The sequence below is a fragment of the Vigna unguiculata genome, chromosome 10 (assembly GCF_037176805.1).
Source record: "Vigna unguiculata cultivar grain cowpea cultivar isolate G323 ecotype 2 chromosome 10, ASM3717680v1, whole genome shotgun sequence".
In the NCBI taxonomy this organism is placed as follows: domain Eukaryota; kingdom Viridiplantae; phylum Streptophyta; class Magnoliopsida; order Fabales; family Fabaceae; genus Vigna; species Vigna unguiculata.
The window spans coordinates 52,818,039-52,840,540 of NC_140801.1; the positions used below are offsets into that span (position 1 = coordinate 52,818,039).

General features: G+C 28.2%; 2 protein-coding genes across 3 annotated transcripts; one reads left to right on the forward strand and one right to left on the reverse strand.

Moving 5' to 3' along the window:
- The first annotated feature begins 2,085 nt into the window (after positions 1-2,085).
- On the forward strand, positions 2,086-6,362 carry LOC114167429 (auxin-induced protein 22A). The gene is made up of 3 exons (XM_028052517.2): positions 2,086-2,565; positions 3,902-3,995; positions 6,042-6,362. The coding sequence occupies exons 1-3, from the start codon at positions 2,199-2,201 to the stop codon at positions 6,154-6,156; spliced, it is 576 nt and encodes a 191-aa protein (XP_027908318.1). The 5' UTR covers positions 2,086-2,198; the 3' UTR covers positions 6,157-6,362.
- A 1,761-nt stretch (positions 6,363-8,123) lies between these two features.
- Positions 8,124-13,467, reverse strand: CYCA2;4 (Cyclin A2;4). 2 transcript variants are annotated; one of them, XM_028052516.2, is made up of 12 exons: positions 13,288-13,467; positions 11,851-12,175; positions 11,416-11,686; positions 10,996-11,132; positions 10,278-10,370; positions 9,952-10,085; positions 9,589-9,664; positions 9,275-9,351; positions 9,119-9,152; positions 8,886-9,035; positions 8,677-8,811; positions 8,124-8,561 (listed from the first exon to the last, which is right to left on the reverse strand). In XM_028052516.2, exons 2-12 carry the CDS (start codon positions 12,121-12,123, stop codon positions 8,508-8,510), a joined length of 1,434 nt encoding a protein of 477 aa, XP_027908317.1. In that variant the 5' UTR covers positions 12,124-12,175; positions 13,288-13,467; the 3' UTR covers positions 8,124-8,507. The 2 variants fall into 2 exon arrangements, with proteins under 2 accessions (XP_027908317.1, XP_027908316.1); XM_028052515.2 differs by having other exon boundaries at positions 13,306-13,463.
- Positions 13,468-22,502: the final 9,035 nt, after the last annotated feature.

The following is a 22,502-nucleotide window of genomic DNA, read 5'->3' on the forward strand; positions in this document are numbered from 1 at the left end:
TTGTACAAAACACTTTTCACAACAAATTTTATAGGAAATGATTATCTACAAGACACAAAAGATTAGTAACGTATATTTCTTTTTTAAATTATCCAATTTATGTATAATATAAAAAGAAAAAGAAAAATCTCATATAATATGAGAATTTTTAAGAATATATATATATATATAATTATTCAAGGATTTAAGCCTTATCACCTAAAATTTTTAATTTATGTTTTCTTCATGTTTCTATTTTCATTTTCTCTGTTTTTCTTTCTTTAGGTTTAGTTCCCTTTTCCTGCCTCTATATGTTCACTCCAAGATAAGCTTCAAATCAAGCTTCTTAATTTTTTTTTCTTCTTTTATATTTGCTATAGTTGCCATCACAAATAGGAATTTTCTTCTGAGCTTCAATTTTTCCTTTTCTTTGATTGAATCCAAATGCTTTGTTTTCACATGCCACTCGCTATCTTTTAAAAAATAAAATATGAAATCAAATTACCTTTTATATATAATAGGATAATAAAATATTATTGATCACGATGATCAACTAAAATATAGGAAATAAAAGTTGTCGTATGTAATATAGAGTAGAAAAATACAATAAGCAGATAAAATAAGGTTATTAGTTGTAACCCTAAACAATTTCTAAAATTTAAAATAAAACTCAATATAATTGACATTAACAATAAAATATAGTGTTCACTATAATCATTTATAATTTTACTAATTATAAACAAGTCAACCATAAAAAAATATAAAAAATGAAACGATAGAAATTTGGACTAATAAGAGCCAAAATAAACTTTCAAGTCTAAATTATCACATTCTATCTTCACTCGTTCATTAATACAAGGGATAAATATGTTTTCATTCTTCGAGTTTAAGTAAATTTTAGAATTAGTTTCTCTTTGAAACTTTATACCAATTTAGTTATTCATTTTTAAAAATATGTAAATTTAATCCTTCTTACCAAATTTTGTTAAGTTTATTTGACATTTTAAATGCGTTTTATGATAATATTTGAGTTAACATTAAAACGAAAATGTGTCAAACAGTGTAAAAAATTTAAATACTATGATAAAATCCGTTTGAAACGTTAAATAAACTTAATAAAATTTGGTAAGAAGGACTAAATCCACGTATTTCTAAAGATGAAAGACTAAATTGGTATATAATTTGAAAGAAGGGTTAATTTCAAATTTCACTTAAACTTGAAGGACCAAAAACATATTTAACCCTTAATATAATAGGTCACTGTACAAAGCCAGATCAAAATTGATATCTCTAACTAAAATTGGTACATCAAATAGTAACTATATGGTGTTTATATCTTGGACATAAAACATATAAAACTAAGATTATTTTTGTTATATAATATTTGATTTAATGAAATTTGAAAAAGTGGTAGAATTTGAGAGCAAAAGAACCTTGTCATGAATGGTACATGAAATAGTAACTCTGGTGTTTATAACTTTGATGAAGAGGCCCCAACTGTTTCTGCTCCTAACTACACTTTGACTGATATCATTTCTCGATCCTTCTCATTCCACAGACAATAAGTAACTATACACATTTTCATCATTTCTTTTTCTCTCTTTCTCTCATCTCTTCTTTCTTCTAAAATCCATTATCAACTTTCCTCTTTACATCATCACCATCATCATCATCAATATACACATCACATGATGATGCTGATACATATACATATACATGTACATATAATGCATGCAGACAACAAGAGAAAAAAAAAGTTAAACCTAGGTATCTCAGGAAACATGGGATATGGTAAATTTGCATAATCATGCAGATACATATAGTTTCTTCAACCCTCTCTGAACACATAATTTAATGCAAAGCCAGCTCAAGGAAGCAGGTCACATGGCATGTTCCCATCAGTCATCTAATCAAACGGCCATGATCAAATCTGAGAAAGCAGCATGAGTCGTAGGATGTGTCCCATATCTAACTAATTATGGTGCTGCCCTCATTAGCGAGGGGACAACCTTGTCCCCACCATTGTTTCTCATGTGACCGACCACTTCTCCTTAATTCACCTCTCTGTCATTGCTATTCGCTTTCTATATATACACATTCTAACTAAACCCTTTCTCCCATACTCTCCATAAACCATTCACACACACTCATTCAAATTACAGAGTAACATTCTCGTACACAAACTAATCAACCTTTGTTATACCTTTTTATGCCCTAATATGGCCAAAGAAGGTCTTGGACTTGAAATCACGGAGCTGAGATTAGGTCTACCCGATGCTGAACAACATGTGAGTGTGGCGAACAAGAACAATAAGAGGGCGTTCTCGGAGATTGATGATGTTGGAGATCAAAACAGCTCCTCCGGCGGCGGCGGTGACCGGAAAATGGAGAACAAGAACCAGGTGGTGGGGTGGCCTCCGGTGTGCTCGTACAGGAAGAAGAACAGTGTGAACGAAGCCTCGAAAATGTACGTTAAGGTTAGCATGGATGGTGCTCCTTTCTTGCGTAAAATGGATCTGGGTATGCACAAAGGATACTCCGATTTAGCCTTCGCTTTGGAGAAGCTCTTTGGTTGCTATGGAATGGGTCAGTTTCAATCTTTTCTTCATGTTTTTTTTTTCTATATATATATATGAAGCTCCAAATCGTAGGAATAACATGTGATATAGATGAAAACAGAAATATGAACACCGTCAAAAAAAAGCATAGAATTGAGGAAAGTGCTGTAGGAAAATATCATAAAACCTAACACATGATTGTGAAGTTTTTTACCGAGTGTTGTAGTTTTCAATGAACTTCACTCTCTGCAAAAAAAATAAAAATAAATAACACATTGAATTGTATATATACTGATTTAAATGTTGTTTTCCAATTTTAAGAGAAGGTGAATTCAGATCCCAATCACCCCTTCTCCAAAGAAATAATCTTTTTTACTTCCCATCATGAAAGGGTTTTCCACAAAAAAAGAACACTATTAAACTAATGAACTTTTTAAAATTTGATCTAGATGTTTGAACATGGCATGGATTACAACTAGAAATTGTCGTATTATATATATGAGATTTTTCTTATTGAGAAAATTTATAAGAAAATACTTTTTCCTGTTATTTTTTCTGAAAATTTTAATTCGTAGGTAATTTTTTTGTGAATAATCATTTTCTACGAAATTATAAAATTTACAAGTATTTTTTACAAAATTTATTGCGAAAAGTATTTTATACAAAATATTTTACAAGAAAATTAGTAACAATTTCTTGCAATTTTTTTCACAACAAAATTTGTAAGTATTTCCTACGAAAAAATTTTCAAAACAAAAAAATTAACATGAATATATGAGTTTTTTAGTAATAAATCTTGATCTTTTGTAACTACTATTTCACACTACCAACATGTGGTAGATGAAATAGGTTTAATATTAGGGTTTTGGTGAAGTTAATAGTAATTATATGAGAATGGTTATTTTGAGAATTAAAGGAGTTAATTAAGCAGTGAATATTATGAGGAATCTTTGAGTATAATAATTGTCGTAGAAAGAATGGGCAGGAGTAAAATAATTTGGAAACAAAGAGACAGAAGGACTAAGTGGGAGACCAAGCTGTGTATAATAATTACACATTCTGCCTTATTTACGTGATGGCGTGCACCTACTGTATGCATAAAGTGCAACTGCACATTTCATCTAATAAAAATGAGAAATGGTAGGTTAACACTCATTTGACATTTGACTATTTTAAAATTAATTTATAATTTAAGATAAATTAACTTGTAATTTATGAAGATGATAAAAAAAGTGGTCAAATGTGGATGTCAACCTATCATTTCTTAACAACAATTCATCAACAATAATAATAAACTTAATTTATGTATAAATTAATCATGATTAGCACTGAATTAGTATTTATTTTCTGGAATGTGTTGACAGTGGAAGCATTGAAGAATGCAGAGAATAGTGAACACGTTCCCATTTATGAGGACAAAGATGGTGACTGGATGCTTGTTGGAGATGTCCCATGGGAGTAAGTACTTTTGGCCTTTACCCACCTTTTTTTTTTATCATTTTTATTTGTTTTTTTTTTCTTTCAGATTTTTTTGTTCACTTTATTGAATGAAAATTGTAAGATAATCAGATCTAACAAATATATATGTATGATTTCACTGAATGCAACTTTTTAATCAAACTTAGGTTAAGTTAAAGAACACATAGCAAGTATGTTGCGAAGTGTTTCGCTCAAAAGCATATTTAAAGTGAGAAAGGTTCATGATAGAACTGATTTCAATAATTAGTTTTGGTTTTATGTTTGCTAAAACATCTATTTACATTACGACATTTTGTAGTTTAAACCATACTAAATTATATAACGATTAAATAAATGTGACCTAAATATATAATAAACAACATTTCTACCAATATTGTGTAAATATTACGAAAGCTTATGATTATATAAGTATTGCTTTAAATTATATGGACAAAATAAATAAAAATGTAGTCTAAAAATATATGTGAGGTCTAAAATAATCTGAAAAAAACTGTTGTCTATTATGAAGATTTTAAACAATGATTTTAAAAGTATTATCGTACTAAAAACTGTTGTCTATTATCTATAGTTATGTTTATTTATACCACGTTTAAAGAAGTGTTCTAATATTTAGACTATGATTTTTATACATAATTTAGAGTACAATTTTATTAGATTGTCTAAAGTAGTTTTTGTTGTAATGTTATGTTTGACAAAAAAAAAAGGTGAGAAAAAAATAGTTCGTGTATATAAAAAAAGGTTCATCAATATAACATAGTATTGAAGAAAACCAGAAGAAAAACCAGAAATACTTTTATATAGTGTTATAGAGTCAGCTTTTCGTGTTTTCTGAGCCAACCATCATTCGATCTTTGAAAACTATGCGTGCTAAGGAAATTTCGTTTATCAACATACTGTGAATATAAATCTGAGATCTAATTATTAACTGTTAATTTCTTAATTAATTACCAGAGATGCATGCAATATATATAAGTGGTGTACAATATTCCAAATCAAATAAAACTACTGTGTAAGTTGTCCCACAGACAGATTTAAACAACACATAAAACCAAGTTGCCCCAAAAGATTGAAACTAATCAAGGTGTTGTAGGAGCTATGAAAATTGAAAACTTAACATGAACAAGTTGTAATTTTCGTTGAGACAAGCATTTCGTAAAAGTTAATGTAGGAAAGTGAAAAATCGACAATTTTATTTTGTTGTGACATTGATGATATATGTTGGACCCCATATAGCCGACATGCGTGAATCCCTCCTTATAATGTGACCTACCCTCAAAAGAGCAAAGCCATTATTGCTATTGGATACATCAAAATAAAGGGGTAGAAAAAAAATGTTCTAGGTTTGCAACATTTCCGAGAATGATCTAAACGTCCCATGATGATGATATCTATAGATTTAGGAAAATGATATCAAGACTCTTATTTTTTTTTATTTTCATTTTTTTATTTTTTGATGTGATTTAGTTTGACTCATTGATTCTTTTAAAAGAGGTTTAAATATTTTTTTTGTCTTCATTTTCATAGTATTTGTTACGGATGATCCTCATTTTAACAGAATGTTTAAAATGGTCATCATCTTTACAGAATGTTTAATTTGGTCATTTTCTGTGATGTCGTTCAAATCATTAACGGAGCATTATACAGTACACGTAACACACCCTAATACAAATCATGCCACATGTACAATGCTTCGTTAATGATTTAAACGGCGTCAGAAAAAGATCAAATAAAACACGAATTGCGAAAATGATGATCATTTTAAACATTCGTTCAAAATGATGACCATTTTAAACATTCTGTCAAAATGAAAATCATCCGCAACAAATACTACGAAAATGACGACAAAAAAAGTATTTAAGTCTTTTAAAAGAAAAAACAATGATACATTAATCAATGATCCAGTCTAAGTCACGTCAAAAAATAAATAATAGGAGTTAAAAAATGAGAATCATAGTATCGTAATATGTTGTTGTGTTTTTTGATGCAAAACTTATGTGTATGTATTGAATGATGAAACTTGAACAGAATGTTCATGGAGTCATGCAAGAGGTTGAGGATTATGAAGAGAGCAGATGCAAAGGGGTTCGATTTGCAACCAAAAGGATCTTTAAAGGGATTCATAGAAAGCGTGGGAAAGTGAAAAAATGTTAATGTTGTGCACTTTTGATGATGATAATTTATGTTATGGTTTTCTTATATTAATTTGAGAAAGCATGCCTTTTTAGTTTGATATATGAATCAGACTTTTGTTTATGTTAAGTGTTAATGGATGACACATAGGACCCTATACAATCAATAGGGAAAACTCATCTTTTTTTAGATTAATGATTTATCTATTTTCTTCAATTGCACTGTATCAGTATATCTTTTTGCCACTGATTCCAATTTTTTATTTATTTCCTTAGTTCTGTAAATAGTAAAAGTTTTCTTTTATTTTACTTTTGAAACATTTATAAGAATGTAATTATTTTATTTTCACAATTTTTATACGGATCTTAAATTTATTGAGATATGCTTAATTAAAGATAGTATCAATAAATTTTAAGAATCATTGTGGGCCTTGGTCAAATTTTTCTAAATCCAAGGTAATACCCTTTTACGGCCCAAGAGGAAAAAAAAGATGGAAAAACTATTCGCAAACAGTAGCAAGCATTAATCACTTTGAAAAAAGAAAGGTCATTTAGACATATTAAAATAACCTTTTCAAATTTATTATTAAATTTTTTCGTATCAAATAAAATATATTTTTTCCTTAACAAGTCTTAATACCCAAGGTTAAATAAATAAAGAAATTAAAAATTAGTTTAAAACACTTTAATGAACTTGTTTTTTTTAAGTAATGTTTTAACAAAGAGTGTTGAGATATTCTTAGCAATAAAAGAAAAAAAAAACAGAAAAAGAAAGTACCAACTCTGACTCCATTACAATCTTGTTTCAGTAGTTTGAAGACAATAAAGAGACAACATCATTTTTAATACACCACAAACATGTGAGAAGTTTCAGTTTTATTGTAAAAAATAAAACATTATTATAAGGAGAGATTTCATCACATCTCACTAATAAAATATTAATGATAAGTAATATGTATAAATACTGTGAAAAATTATTTAAAAAAATGTTTTATTAAATTTAAGTGAAAAACGAGAATTTAATGAAAAAAAAAGTCATGTCTTTTTAATTTTTTGTTTTGTAAAAGTTGGAAAGGTTAAGAATTATAATATATGTTTACTAGACTCATTTTATAATATAATAATGATATTTTTATAAGATAAAAATTATATGTTTATATTAGTTTCTATATCAAATCATTATTTTATTATATCAAATTTGAAAAATATATATTTTATTCTAAATATTTTTAAATTTTTTCAAAAAGTTAAAATAGATATAAATAACATTGTTATGAAATAAGATTAAAATTCGATTTCAGACCAGTTAAAACAAGACGAGATGAATTGGTCCGTTGGCCTTTATATTTAAATTAAAAAAAAAATTGTATTGTTTTTTAATTATGTATATTTTTATATTTAAATTATTTTTATTATGGAAACCATGCCTTCATGGATTATGGATTAAAACAGTGTTTAAAGAAGTTTATTTTGAAAAGTTTACTCTAAAAATTTTGTTCCAAATATATATTTTGTTCTATACAATGCTTTCAGTCGTAAAATGCTGTTGAGAAAACATTGATTTGTTGAAAAAATTAAAAAATTCATAATGTTGCAAAGCAAACAGAAGAGAAAGAATTTTAATCGGAAAAAATTTAGATCAGATGTAAATATGTATCTAAAAGTTTCCGCAATCAATAATGTGTGATTGGAATCATCAAATATTTCAACTTTTTCAAACCCGTCAGTAATTCGTTGTAGACTCGAGAAACAAAGATAAAATATGTACAAACTACATATCCAGCAAAAAGAGAAGGTAAAGAATTGAAGGGAAGAACTCCTGATCATCTATAGTGATTTAGCTATTGCAAGTTTTGATTAATACAAATAAACTGTAATTTCAATTATCTTTGAACATTTCTCCAGATACATACTCTTTCCCTTATGAAAAAGTCTATTACCATTTACTTCCAAACAAAAATAGTTATCTTAGTACAACTTCTCAATAAACTTGTCCAATGAACTTTCAATATAATCGATTATACAAATAATCGATCATCGAAAGAATTTAATATTCATAGTTATCCCAAATACACAGCGAAAGGACTGAGGGAGTCCAAGGTCATCACTGCAACATATGATTTCACAATGTCTAAGTCATTAAGCCTCATCTAAGGGTTCATTCTAGTTCTACATTAGACCGCTCATAATTAATGTACATACAAAAACATCAAATATTTGTTGTGTACATAAATAATATCAGACAGCTTAGCATGTAATGTACATAGTATCTCGGTGATTAACGAATGGTAGTTGAAGGGAAGATTACATTAGGAAGGATTTCACAATGTCTAAGTCATTGGTTGGTCAATCATCTTTGTCTTCAGAACAAAGTTTCAAGCACTTTTGGTGAAGACAGAGCTGCTACACACTTGAACTGGTGCAAAAACACATCCATTATCAACATCATGCAAGAAAAGAAAACCGTGAAAAGGGTGTTGCTCAGATTTGTATAAATGTTGGGAAAAAAGTGTTTTTTTTTGTATCTATACCTTGTCTTGTCTATATTTTGTGCGAATGGCAGTTAGAGGGCAACCATCAGTATTCAGCTGCAGGTCTTGCAGTGCAAGAACTGTGGTTTTCAAATCTGATGCTTTGTAACTGGCATAGTGTTGAAGTGTTGGATTCTGCAATAAAGGAATGAGTGTGATTCATGCTATCTAGCTTCAAGTGTAAGAGAAAATATGAATGAAAAACTAACCCATGGGTGGTTTGACTGATCCAGTGTCCACAGGGCAAGAAACACTGCTGATGCAGCAATGATAGAGGGAAGGAAATTCAAGAAACCATAATCCATGAGTGTTAGTTCAGCTAGGTAATTGGCCAGGTACTCTAATTCAAGGTTTGGATCCTGCACATTTTTCACCAGGTTAGTAACTTAGTATTACTAAACCAAATGATTTGGCAGCATTGCCCCAAGATCAATATTTTCACCTTGTATGAAGCTTGTGCTGCCCGAAGAAACCTCCTAAGAACCAAGAATGTAAAAGGGCAATTGCATTAAGATCTCTCAATAATAATTTGAAATTTTCTTATATGATCTTTTCATTTTTTGATATGTTATTTGATGATAAAAATGACTGAAAGTACCTGAGAAATGTTTGTATAGTGGGAGCAAACAGTTGATATTCAGACGACTTCAACACTTGACTCTCCATTTTCAGCACCTGTCCATTCACATTATTCAACAATTGCAAAGTTCACAAAATTATTTTCTTACTTCTGCCAGCATAATCCGTAGTTTTAAAAATGAGGTTTGAAAAGTCCTAGAATATGATGTTTGAGATTGAGGTTCTATGTTCTTGTGCATCGGTGTAAGTTAAGTAGTCTTCAATTTTTATTTGATAAAAACTTCAGTTTTAAGTTCATACATGTAAAGCATTTATTGAAGAAAAGTGACATACCTCAGCTTTGGTGTATGTATTGTCTGTAATGAAGCAGAAATCCTCAATACGCGGGGCATTAATTTCTTCGTACTTCCTTCAACCACAGAAACCATAATACAAAAAATAAACATTTCAAAATGCATTACAATTTACAGTGAAACAAATTTTCCAATCTCTTCATTCCACCTTTCAGCCTGAGCTGAATTATCAAGGTCTTAAACAATGACCATTCATTAAGCATCAATTGGATATGGAACCACACACCAAGATCAATCAAACATCATTTTTTTCAGTTCAAACATCATTACATCATGAAAGTAATTACATATGTTCAGTTCAAGAATAATACTGAGAGGACACAGTCAAAATTTGAGAACTTACGAGGCAATTAGCATGCAGGTGATACCAAGTAGCTGAAGTCTCTGTCTTTCAATGTAGTTTTTGGAGAGGAACCAATCTATGAGGTACACAGTGAGGTAAAGAGTGTCTGTAACCAATTTGTATTCCTCCGAAACCTTAAGAAAAAACATAGTAGTTCAGAACAGAGTTTGGTCTCTGAACAACACAAAAAAGTTTCCTAGTGAAACTTCTTATCATCTACGTCCAACTAAAGCATTTTTTGGCATCATCAACCTCACTCCAACTTCAATGACAACTAAAGCATTTTTTTTCCTTATTACCAATTCAGAAAATTAATTGAAACAAACCTCTACAAGCCAATCAACCAGTATTCCACGCATGCTTTGAGTGATATCTTGCTGCACCATCTCCATAAAATTAGGATGAGGCCTTCTTGCAAGCTGGAACACAGAATATCAGAAACAAATTAAGACAGCAAACATAATCTAAGACAAACAAATTAAGACAGCAAACATAATCTAAGACAAACAAATTACAGCAACTTTTTTTCTTATTCAGATCAAGTTATTCTAAAACCAACAACCCAGTTCAGGATTTTATCAGCATCCATTGTGATAATAGTTGGGTGTTGCTCATGTAATAGCCCATTAGTATTAATTAGATAATGACAAATCAAAACTCTCCAATTTCACTATTATTCTTAGCTATGTAAACTTAAACTGTGTTTTCATAGTGTCCTAGTCATGGAGTTAGATGGATGCAAATTCAAAATCTAGAAGACACTCCCAGTCAGAGCTGTTGAGGTGACTATTTCTACTTATCAGTCCACCATTAATGCGAAGAGTGAAACACTGATTTTCTAATACTAAAGGCTCCTGTTTTTTCCACCTATGTAGAGTGTACAGAAAGAAAACAATACTTAAATCCTCAACATGGAAAAGTTGGCAGAAAAAAGGTAGACATTTACTTGCTTTCATAACTACCACAGTTGACGAGAAAATAAGATCATAGGGTAAAGACATGATGACCACTGCATACAAATGACATTATATTTATGGCACAAACCTCAGCAACACGCATGGTGTCGTAGATATCAGCAGCATAGAGGCTGCACAATAGAGGATCCCCAAGATCATCGTCTATGCTAGTGATGTCTTGATCCTTCAACGCAGTTAAAACTTTCAAAAGGTTATCTTCCTTGGCTGCAAAATAGTTGTCTATGCATGTCAATAGTGATTTATTTAATATTAAGGAATTGAACAAATTCAAAAACCCGGTGAAAAGCCTTATACAACATATGATGACAGATTATTCTCAGTTAAATGCTTCCATGCAACAATTGGTTATAACATTAAGAGGAAACATCAATTTTTTATGACATTATTGTCTCACGATACATTTGCTTGAACACCACGATAAACAATCTCAAATTTAAGAAACTAAAGTACAAACAAAGTATGAGTCCTATGAGTATTTGAGGAAAACCTTTCTTCTGAGAAATCAAAGGTTGACCAGATATTCCAGACATCTGACTTTCAGGCAATCGAACATCCATGTTACACTCATTGGAACTTGGCCGCAGAAGTTCTTTCTGTTCCAAATTAATTGAGCACATAGTATCTTCTGATTTCAATGCCGTTTCCTGCAAACGTTTTTCTTTCGAGTCAACTTCAAATTGCAGTGAATCTACAGCCTCAGAAGGAACCACTTTGGAGTCATTAACTTGACCAGCCTTAGAAAGCCTTCTTTTCTTAGCCTATAAATCACAAAAACACAATGTTAAGTGAGGGCAGGAGAATAACTTTCCATGAATGTTACATTAATCCAGCAACAAATTTCAAGAAAGAAAGTAAACAGTGAACAACGAGAGATAAAGCATTTTCTTGCTCTAAAAGGTTGGGGCTTCGTCACGAAAAAGACCTGAATTTTATTTGAGTCGATACAACTCGTGTAAGCATTTTCACAGCAAACATTTGTAACATCCTGAAGAACGGTCCTCCTTTTACGAGGAACACATGTATTATCAGAAGCTGCTCTTTTTGAATTAACTCTGGATAACTGTTTCTGATTTTGCTGTGCTCTCTCTTTCAAAGGAGGTAGCTTTCCTGATGAACAATGAGCAGCAGCCCGAGCCCGTGTCACTCGACCAGGTAGCTCCCCAGTTTTCAGGGTAACACTGCTTTCTTTCTTCATCTCTGCAAAGATTCTGAGCAGCAGGAAGAACTATAATCGTGGTGTGTCAATCCTGCAACAAAAAGACCGAATCATACAAAAGCAAAGCAGAACAATACTAGTGTCTGTTGTTTCTCATCAGATGCAACATTTTGTACCGGATCAGAAACTTCACACCAAGAAAACAAACTTCATTTTCAAACTTTCAAGTACTCTCCTCATAATTTCGTGATTACATGGTGGACTAAGTCCATTTTGTAAATGCAGAGTGAGTGATCAAATTAGTAGGTTGTTAGTTATTGGATGACATTCAAAGTTCAATCTAGCTTAGAGAGAATTTAGCATAAAAACTGCGTAGTAACAAAGTTAACAAGAAGTCCACAAATCACATTTTCCCTTTTGCAGGAGAACAGGTTTGCATAAGGCGAAAAAAAATTCACTGTCTAAATGGGGAAAGAATGTTAAAAGATTTTACTGAAAACAGTGAACATGTGAGATCAGGAACTAAGTTATGGTTTCATCCGCTAACTCAACTTGTTTCTTGAACTCTTTGTGCAGGGAAACTTCAATTGAAGTTTCTTAGAGTGGCCAACAGAACGATCTTGTCACCAAAGAAATTTTGAAAAATAAAAATGCTTACTGCATATCCACTCAAAGATACAATTGCTTAAGAAAGAAAGATATGCAAGTTGAAGCAAATACATGTGTAGTGGACATCAGAGTTTTGAACAGCTAGGAGGGAATAAAAAGAACCCCAACAGCAATTTGTCAGTAAAATGGTATGGAAAAGGGAAAGAAATATTCTTTGCGAGTGGATATTACCAAAAAAAAAACTGTCTTTGTCCATGTAAATCAACATTCCAAAACTTCAAAAAGTTCAAGAGTTTAAGCACCAACCAAACCAATCTTCAATCAAAATGTGTAGTGTTTCCTTTTAGTTCACTTGGGAAATCCCCTTTTGAAAATCATACAAATGCACCCTCTATTCTCCACAGAAAAACAATAAAAACTCAATCTTTGTATTAGTACATTCTGTTTTAACTCCTTCTCTTGCAAACCCAACACAAGGATGAACAGAAACCCAGAAGCAACATCACCAACACAACAGACTCGGGTATCATCAAAGACGTGACATTGTAAAAAGACAAGACAAAAAGGTAAAACATTTATGTTCTGTTTCAGTACCAATGCAAGAAGAATGACCTGGTCTATCTTGCAAGCTCCACCACCTCCATTGAAGAGAGAGAGAGAGAGAGAGGAGCTCACAGACAGAGAGAGAGAAAGAGAGAAAGGGCTCCAAAGCCTTTCTTGGGAGGAGCTTGGGACAAAGGAAGAGACTGAGCGGGATGAGGTTGTTTAAAATCTTGGTGAAACTATGCTGGAAAAAAGGGAAAGGTTAAAAATTTATTAATGATGATAAAGATTGTTTCTGAAGAAATAATAATATAATATATGTGGCTCAGTGCCATTTCATTGTTGACTTTTGACTCAAAAGTGAAAGCCAGTTCATCACAAGTGAGTGAATGTCTTTTGTTTTTTTTGTTTTATTTATAGCAAGAGTACATGTTTTAAACTGGTATCCCAAAATTTCACGTAAATAAATTCTTAAAAAAATCATCTTTTTATATACAAGCATTTCATATATAAAAATACTTTTTTTATATATTTTATATGACTTCTACAAAATCTTATTTACTGTTTATGTTTATAATAACAGTAATCTTAGATTTAAGGTAACATAGCTTCCTCTGAGATCTGGTCGTGTATGTTGAAATTACTGTCATACCCTTTTTGTAACAACTCTTGACTGTTGCAGACACTGATGTTTGAATTAGTTGAAAGGGTAGTTTGGTAATTGAGAGATTTAGGTTAAGAATTAACTTTGTCAAATTGGTTGGAGAGTGGGTTCCTTAAAAGTTGAAACTGTATTAACATATAACAGTGGCATGTGGATTTTTGTAGGGTGCTTTTCTAGTGATGTGTGAACTTTGAACCTACAATATTTATGGCTTTAGTTTTTTTAGTTTAAAAGAAACAACAATTAAGAAGTTGCAGTTATTGATTCAAAAGTTAACAGCTATAACAACTTAATAAAACCCATATCATTTCAAGTTTAGGAGCAAGGTATTAAATTTAATTTATTAAATGTCATTGATTATTTTTAAAGTGGTTTAATGATATTTTAAAGTATGGGAATGAGATTTAATAAATAAATAAATAAATATTTAAGCATTTTACATTACACCTCATACCTTACATATATAATTTAATATTTAAAATAAAATATTGGACTTGTGTGTAGATGAACATTAATCTAATCCATGACTGCAGGTTTTAATATTCTTTTTCATTTATTTATTGTTACTCATTGGTCATTCTTTGATCCAAACTTATATCTATTTTAAATGTTGGTCATACTTTTATCTCCATTCTTTTTCAAGACAACTCAAGTTAGGTAGAGACACTTGTCTTCTTCTAACATTAATTTGCACCAATGTATATAGCTATGGTGGTCCTTTTTTTTTTATGTGTGTGTGTGCTAATTTAATTTCACTATAGTCATATTTAATGTGATTTTAGGTAGGGTACATTGTTGAAAAGAGTTAATGTTTTGACAAATATTGAAAAAAAAAAAGATTCAGCAAAAAGATTTCAAGATCTTAGTTGTTTCATATTGTTTATATATTACTCATTTAGTGTCATTGTTTTATTTATTTTTGGATTTTACTTTAGTTATGTTTTATTTGTTGTATATTTTTAAGTATATGTAAATGTATTGTAATAGTTAATGTTAACATTAAAAATGTGTCCGTGTTTTGTTAAAATGCTAAAACCAAAACGAATTTGGATTCTCTACTAGGTTTTTTTGTTGTTTATCTACTGTATTTCCATAATACACTGATTACCATTATTTTGACGTTTTAAAATATATTAAAAAAGATTTAAAATATTAACACAATGTATTTTTAATGTTTAGCAGGACACAAAAAAAAATAATAGAGAATATGGACTCAAAGAAAACACTTTAGAATCAAAATATGTTTTATTTAATTAAAATATTTAAAAAATGGGATCTAACTTTAAATTAGTTTAATTAAATAATTCATACTAAGATAATTTTCCGATCAACAATTCATATTAAAATATACATCTAACTTTAAATTAGAATTCAACAACTAAAAGTTGTTTGTAGCGTATTTAGATGGCTTGAAAAAAAAAAAAATATTCGTTTACCTTTACTTTAAAAAAAATCGTAGGAAGATTAATATTTTTAAAGTATGACACGTTAAAAATGGATTCAATCAACTTTCTAGGAATGACCCATTTAAAATTGAATTGAACTTTATAAATACATTAAAATTGAAAACTACCTAATGTCATATATGTAAGTAAATATTTTTAAATATATATATATATATATATATATATATATATATATATATATATATATATATATATATATATATAACTCTATAAACGCTCAAATTTGTTATAAATTCCTTTTTTAATTATTCGTGAAGTCAAATATTAGGTCTCAGTATTCAAAATTTTTATAATTTCTTTTAATTTATTATCTTCTATTTAGTTTATCTGTATTTTGAGTTATTTTAATTTAATATTTTATATATTTATTTCTAATTCTTAAAAAAATGTAACATTATAAAATTAATATAAAATAATATAGTGAGTAATATGGAATGATGAGTGATTTTTATTAATTTTATTAAAAACGTATTAGATATTAAGAAGTCATCAATGTAATGATAAAAAAAGTTCTTTATTGTTATAGATATCATAAAAGTCATCAAGGACATGTTATTTAACATATTTTAAATAAAAACAATAAAAGTCACTCATCATTTTATCTTAATTACAATATTATTATCACATTAATTACAGAAACTCACATTTACCTATATATATAACCAATATGTAGAGATCAATGAGACAAAAATGTTATATATCTGAATAATAAAAAATCAAACGACATAACTCAAATAAAAATAAAATATTTTGAATATTTAATAAACAAAAAAACATCAATAGAATTTGAAATTTAATTAAACATAAATTCTTTCGATACATTGACCTAGTTAGTACAGTGATATGCATATATATATATATATATATATATATATATATATATATATATATATATATATATATATATATATATATATATATATATATATATATATATATATATATATATATATATATATACCATTACATGTGTGACTTTTATTTTAATATATTAAAAAAACTTTCATTCTAAAGACGATACACGTAATTTATTTTTAAAAGTGTTTGAAATTGATTGAATAAACCTATTTTATTTTTGTGTAACATGAATTCAAATGTTGGTGCAGAATTATGAAGGTTGTGTGGCTCAAGTACCAATTGTGCAAATCCAAATTCAAATTTCTGGTCATAAACAGAGTGAGATTCTGACAAAGAAAAAGAAACCATGTTAAGAGTGTAACAGCTAGACAAGGTAATTAAAAACTTTGGAATGTTTTGAATTTTTTTGAAGCATATGCAAAATAAAATTAAACAAAACAATGGCAATTTAATATGTTAAGCATGTGACTTAGCAGCTTTGGGACACACATATGCATATGTGAGGGGCATGTGGCTCCTCTCTGCCCCACAAATTAAGTGAAACTACCCTTAATATGTAAGTCCTAAGTCCCAACTCATCCATTTCAATATATTCTATATATTTGAGATTAATAGTTTAATTTAGAGTTAAATATATTTTTTTCTCTCAAATTTCAGTGAAATTTAAAATTAGTTTTTTTTTTTTTTAAATTTTGACCAGTTTAGTCATTCATCTTTAAGAATGCGTAAATTTAGTCCATTTAACCAATTTTTGTTAAGTTTATTTGACGTTTCAAGCGTATTTTATGATAGTATTTGAATTATTTACACCGTTTGACACATTTTTGCTTCAATGTTAATTCAAATATTATATCATAAAATGCGTTTAAAATGTCAAATAAAGTTAACAAAATTTGGTAAGAATCAATAAATCCACGCATTTCTAAATATGAAAGACTAAATTGATATAAAGTTCCAAAGAGAAACTAATTCCAAAATTCACTAAAATTCTAAAATTTGAGGGACAAAAAACTTATTTAACCCTTTAATCTAGTATTTCTCAAATATCATTGTCCAATTCTTTAAATTTTCTCTTATTGGTCGTATATTTAATCATACATAGAAAACTTGCATCACTAATTAAAATAAACGTGTGCATAAGTCAACATATGGATCCACATTTTTCCAACCTCATTAACTTCTTGTTTTTTCTTAAAATTAATGGAAAGAATTCCTTTAATTATGGGTTATAGGTAGAATTTATTTATTTATTTATTTTTACTTTTAAATGCATTAATTAAACAATAACATGTATGGTCTATTTCCAAGATATACGATTTTTTTTTCACATATTTTTGACTTGGGTTTATAGGGTTAATACAATATAGTATAGTCGTAGGTTAAAAAATGGAGTTGATGGATTAGTTGTTAAGGTTAACGTTAATTATTATTTGTAAATATGTTTTATTGATAAGTGTTCACCATGCATCACATGATGGTACCCAGTGGACCCTCCCATTGGAGACAAATTCAAGATCCCTTTGATGAGGTTTAAATTTCTTTGTTGACTTGTCAAAAGTGAACCCTTATTGGTTCTTTAGGTCACACGAAGATGGCGATGAGAAATAACCTAAAAAAATTTAAAAAGTGAAGTCCAACCTAACTTTGTTTAAATTTTGAATACATAAACAATTTTTCTTGTGGCTTCAACGTTACTAACATGGTGAAGGAAATTTCTGAATCTGAACATGGAAACTATAATACGTGTTTGGTTTCCATCAACTTAACCAACAAAAAGTTTAACCATGAAAATATAAGGGTGAAATATGTTTTTTGTTTCCTTAGCTTTTAGTAAAAATTAGAATTAGTTAATCTTCGAAACTTTGATTAAATTTAGTCCTTCAACTTTAGAAGTACGTGAATTTAATCTTTTTAACTTAATTTTGTTAAGTTTATTTGACGTTTCAAAAGTGTTTTATGTTTTTTGTTCCTTAACTAAAAATTGGAATGAGTCCTTCTTCGAAACTTTGATCTAATTTAATCCTCAACTTTAGAAGTACGTGAATTTAGTCCTTTTAATTCAATTTTGTTAACTTTATTTGACGTTTCAAACGCGTTTCATGTTTTTGGTTTCTTAACTAAAAATTGAAATTAGTCTATCTTCGAAACTTTGATCAAATTTAGTCCTTAACTTTAGAAGTACATGAATTTATTCTTTTTAACTCAATTTTGTTAACTTTATTTCACGTTTCAAACGCGTTTCATGTTTTTGGTTCCTTAACTTTTAGTAAAAACTGGAATTAGTCTTTCTTCGAAACTTTGATTCAATTTAGTCTCTCAACTTTATAAGTACGTAAATTTAGTCCTTTTAACCCAATTTTGTCAAGTTTATGTGACGTTTCAAACGTATTTCATGATAACATTTGAGTTGTTTACACCATTTGACACAATTTCACCTCAACGTTAGTTGAATGTTGGCTAAAAAATGTGTTCAAAATGTCAAATAAACTTAACAAAATTTGGTTAAAAGAACTAAATTCACACATTTCCAAAATTAGAGGACTGAATTGGGTCCAAATTTCGAAAAAAGACTAATTCCAATTTTTACTGAAAGTTGAGAAACCAAAAATATATTTAATTTAACTCAGAGTATAAAATTGTGGAAAGAAAAAGCCATAAAGAACACATGCACGATGATGGTCATTGTCTGAGAGCTTTGAAGAGAGAAAAAACAAACATAATTGAAACTCAGCAGTTGCATGGATTGGTACTTTGAATGCATTGGTCGAGAGGGAAACTTCGTAATAATAATTGAAATTAGAACTATATTTGGAATTTTGTTCGTACTAGAAAATTAAAAGAACAAAGTATAGAACAAAGAGGACAAAGAAGGAAAGGAATAAGTGGAGAAATCATCACTCGTCTTATTCACCATTATTCAAGTAAAAACAATGCATACTTTGATGTTAGGAGAAATAAATTAATATATGTTGTGGTATATATACAAAAATCACTTCCATCCAATTTTCTTTTTTGAATTGGAGATAAAAAATAATAATAGAAGTCGGTAAAAAATAATTAACCCCATAACCATCTTTTTAAATTAATAATAAAATATTACCAAAGAAATTACTTCATTAATCTAACTCCTTATTACTTTAACTTAGTTCTTATATTTCATAGTTAAATTTTCTGACTTTTAAGTATTGCTTTTTTCACTTTTAGTTGAGGTCGTTTTTTCCTTGTCGATTCTCTTAAGGCTACCACACTAATTTGTTTACTTTTGTTTTCCTTTAAATCAAATAAAATGTTATAATAGAAATAAATTCTGCTTCAAGTCAAACTTTGAGTTTAGTCGATTAATATTAACAAACATATTTATATGTTTCTTTTACCCTTGGACGTTAAAAAAAATTACTTATACAGTTAATTTTAAAATCATTGTTAATTAATTGAAAACATTTTTCAGTGAATTTATTACGCATAGTGACTTATAATAAATATTAAGAAGTGTCACGTTCTTAACTAATTATTATGATTGTGAAATTTAAATTACCTCACACTACTAAAAAAAAGTCATATTTTATGTCAATTTTGTTTTGAAATTTTTTTCGTTGATAATACTTATAAATTTTGTTATAAAAAAAATTGTAGAAAATTGCTACCAATTTTTTTGCAAAATATTTTGTATAAAATACTTCTCACAACAAATTTTGTATGAACTACATATGAATTTTATAATTTTATAGAAAATAATTACCCACAAAAGAATTACTTATTAATTAAGATTCTTATAAAAAATAGCAAAAAAAGGTATTTTCTTGTAATTTGTTTTAACAAATTTGCAAAAAAAATCTCACATAATATAAGAATTTTTAGTAGTGCCAATACCACAACTCCACTTCATGAAATTAATTGGATATAGGTATAACAATTTTTTTTTAATTGAGTGTGAGAGTTTGATGGTTATACACATATTCGTTCCATCTATGTCCTCGTATTTGTTTTAGTTTAAAAATATTAATTAAAACATATTTAATTTATTAGACAATCTAAAAGAAATTATATTTTTTCTTAATTATGTGACTTATTATTTTTAAAGTACATATTTAATCATTTTAGCTCTTTTAATTATTTAATATTTATTCAAATTTTTTTATACTCTTATTAGTTTTAAATTATTTGAAAAAAGTAAACGAGTGTGTACGAGTATCACTATAAATATTGAAATAAATATGACAGTTTTAATATGGCAGTTTTAGAATGGTGGAACAATATCCGACTCTGAAATGTGCATGAATTTTAACTTTGAGAATGAGAATATGGATGAAATTATCAAACTCACATTCCCTTTGTCTTGTTGTCATTCATATATAATTGCATCTACCTATATATTATAATTTGTCCATATTTATAGTTGATATGAAATGTCCAACTTACTCTCTTATGTGAAGTTATTGAGTGTTCTTCTGAAGACATTAAATATGAAAACAACAAAAATGGTTTAATAGTAAGCGACAAAATACACCCAATTAGTCTAATTCAGATATGTCATTGGATCATTAAGAGATATTTTAAACATTAAATACGATAATATACACACCTCAACCTTATTATTCCTATAATGTATAATATAGATTGTCGTAATAATGAGACACAATATTTATTCACATTAATGAATATGCTTTAGTGAAACTTTTATTTAACCAAAACTTTGTTGTTATTCTTTAAATTTCATTCTATGGAATTGCCATTTATTTGGATATACATGTCCATTATTATAATGTAACTTGATAAGCATTTGTTGACAATGCTAACCTTGTAAAAGTATATCTATAATGCTTCTTCTTTCTAACATAATATATATATATATATATATATATATATATATATATATATATATATATATATATATATATATATATATATATATATATATATATATATATATTCCTTAACTTTCATAAATTAAAGTTAGTTCCTTATCGAAATTTTGTCTTAATTTAGTCTTCTAACTTTATAAGTGCGCGTATTTGCATTTTAACAATTGTTTTGAGTTTATTTGATGTTTTATAAGCGTTTCATGACAACATTTGAGTTTTTTACACTATTTTACATATTTTTGTTTTAATATTAACTAAAAACTATCATAAAACATATTTAAAACATTACATAAAATTATAAAAATATGATTAAAATAACTAAATTTATGTATTTATAAAAATTATTGAACTAAATTAAATTAAAAATTCAAAAAGAAAGTAATTTTAATTTTCACAAAGACAAAAACACAAGCCTGTATGTAATAATTAAATTTCTGATAAATTTATGTTTCGTTCTTATATGTCTATTTTTTAACACATAAGCGGTAATTGATTTTGTATCATTCGAATTATAAAATCAATTTGTATTACTGTGTCTTTCAATAGAAGTATGATTTCTCAAAACTTTGTCACTTAAAAACTCGTACGTATACATTATGTGAATAATTATAACTTTACGGAGGTAAGAATGATTTTTAATGTATAGATTTCTTTTTAAACATTAAAGATTTTACATATTTAATTATGATTTCTCTAAATTAAATTACCATATAATTTATGATTTTGCGTTTAAGTGATAACTACTATCATCATCGATGCTCAATCTATTAAAAAAATTAACCACTTCGTTAAATTTGAAAAAAATTACCCGCGCATGAACCACCCACATTTTTTAACATCATGGTTTTCCTACTTTTGTTTGTCGTTAGCAACAATTCAATATATATAAATATATATATATATATATATATATATATATAAATTTTTTTATAGTTAATGCAATTGTACAAAATCACAATGAACACTAAAAAAGTACAAATAATTATTTAGTATTTCACTTTCAACGTAACTTTTTTTTCCAGCTGGTGAAATAATTTAAAAAACACAGACTCAGAAGTTAAATTGAAATAAATGGATGAGCTGCCCCTTTCAACTAGATTGGGACTATTCACATTCAAGATTGGGTCATAACAGGCCAACTCTGACACCACATTTGGAACTCTCTAACCAAACACATTCTTCTTTCTTTCCTTATTATTGCACAATTTTTTCTAAAAAAAAATGGCACCCTTTTGATTCCTTTTGTTTTTAGTATATTTTTTTTACTCAATTTAGTTTTTGTATATAAATTTTAAATTAATTGAAAAAAATTAATGTGATACTTACTTTCGGTTAAATGAGTGTTAGTTTGAAAGTGTCTTATATAAAAATTTAGATTTATCATGTGTTAAAATCTAGGATTAAATATGTTATTAT

Coding starts and splice junctions, on each gene's coding strand:
- LOC114167429 (XM_028052517.2), top strand. CDS start 2,199: ATGGCCAAAGAAGGTCTTGGACTTGAAATCACGGAGCTGAGATTAGGT. Junction 2,566..3,901: donor CTTTGGTTGCTATGGAATGG/GTCAGTTTCAAT, acceptor ATGTGTTGACAG/TGGAAGCATTGAAGAATGCA. Junction 3,996..6,041: donor GTTGGAGATGTCCCATGGGA/GTAAGTACTTTT, acceptor AAACTTGAACAG/AATGTTCATGGAGTCATGCA.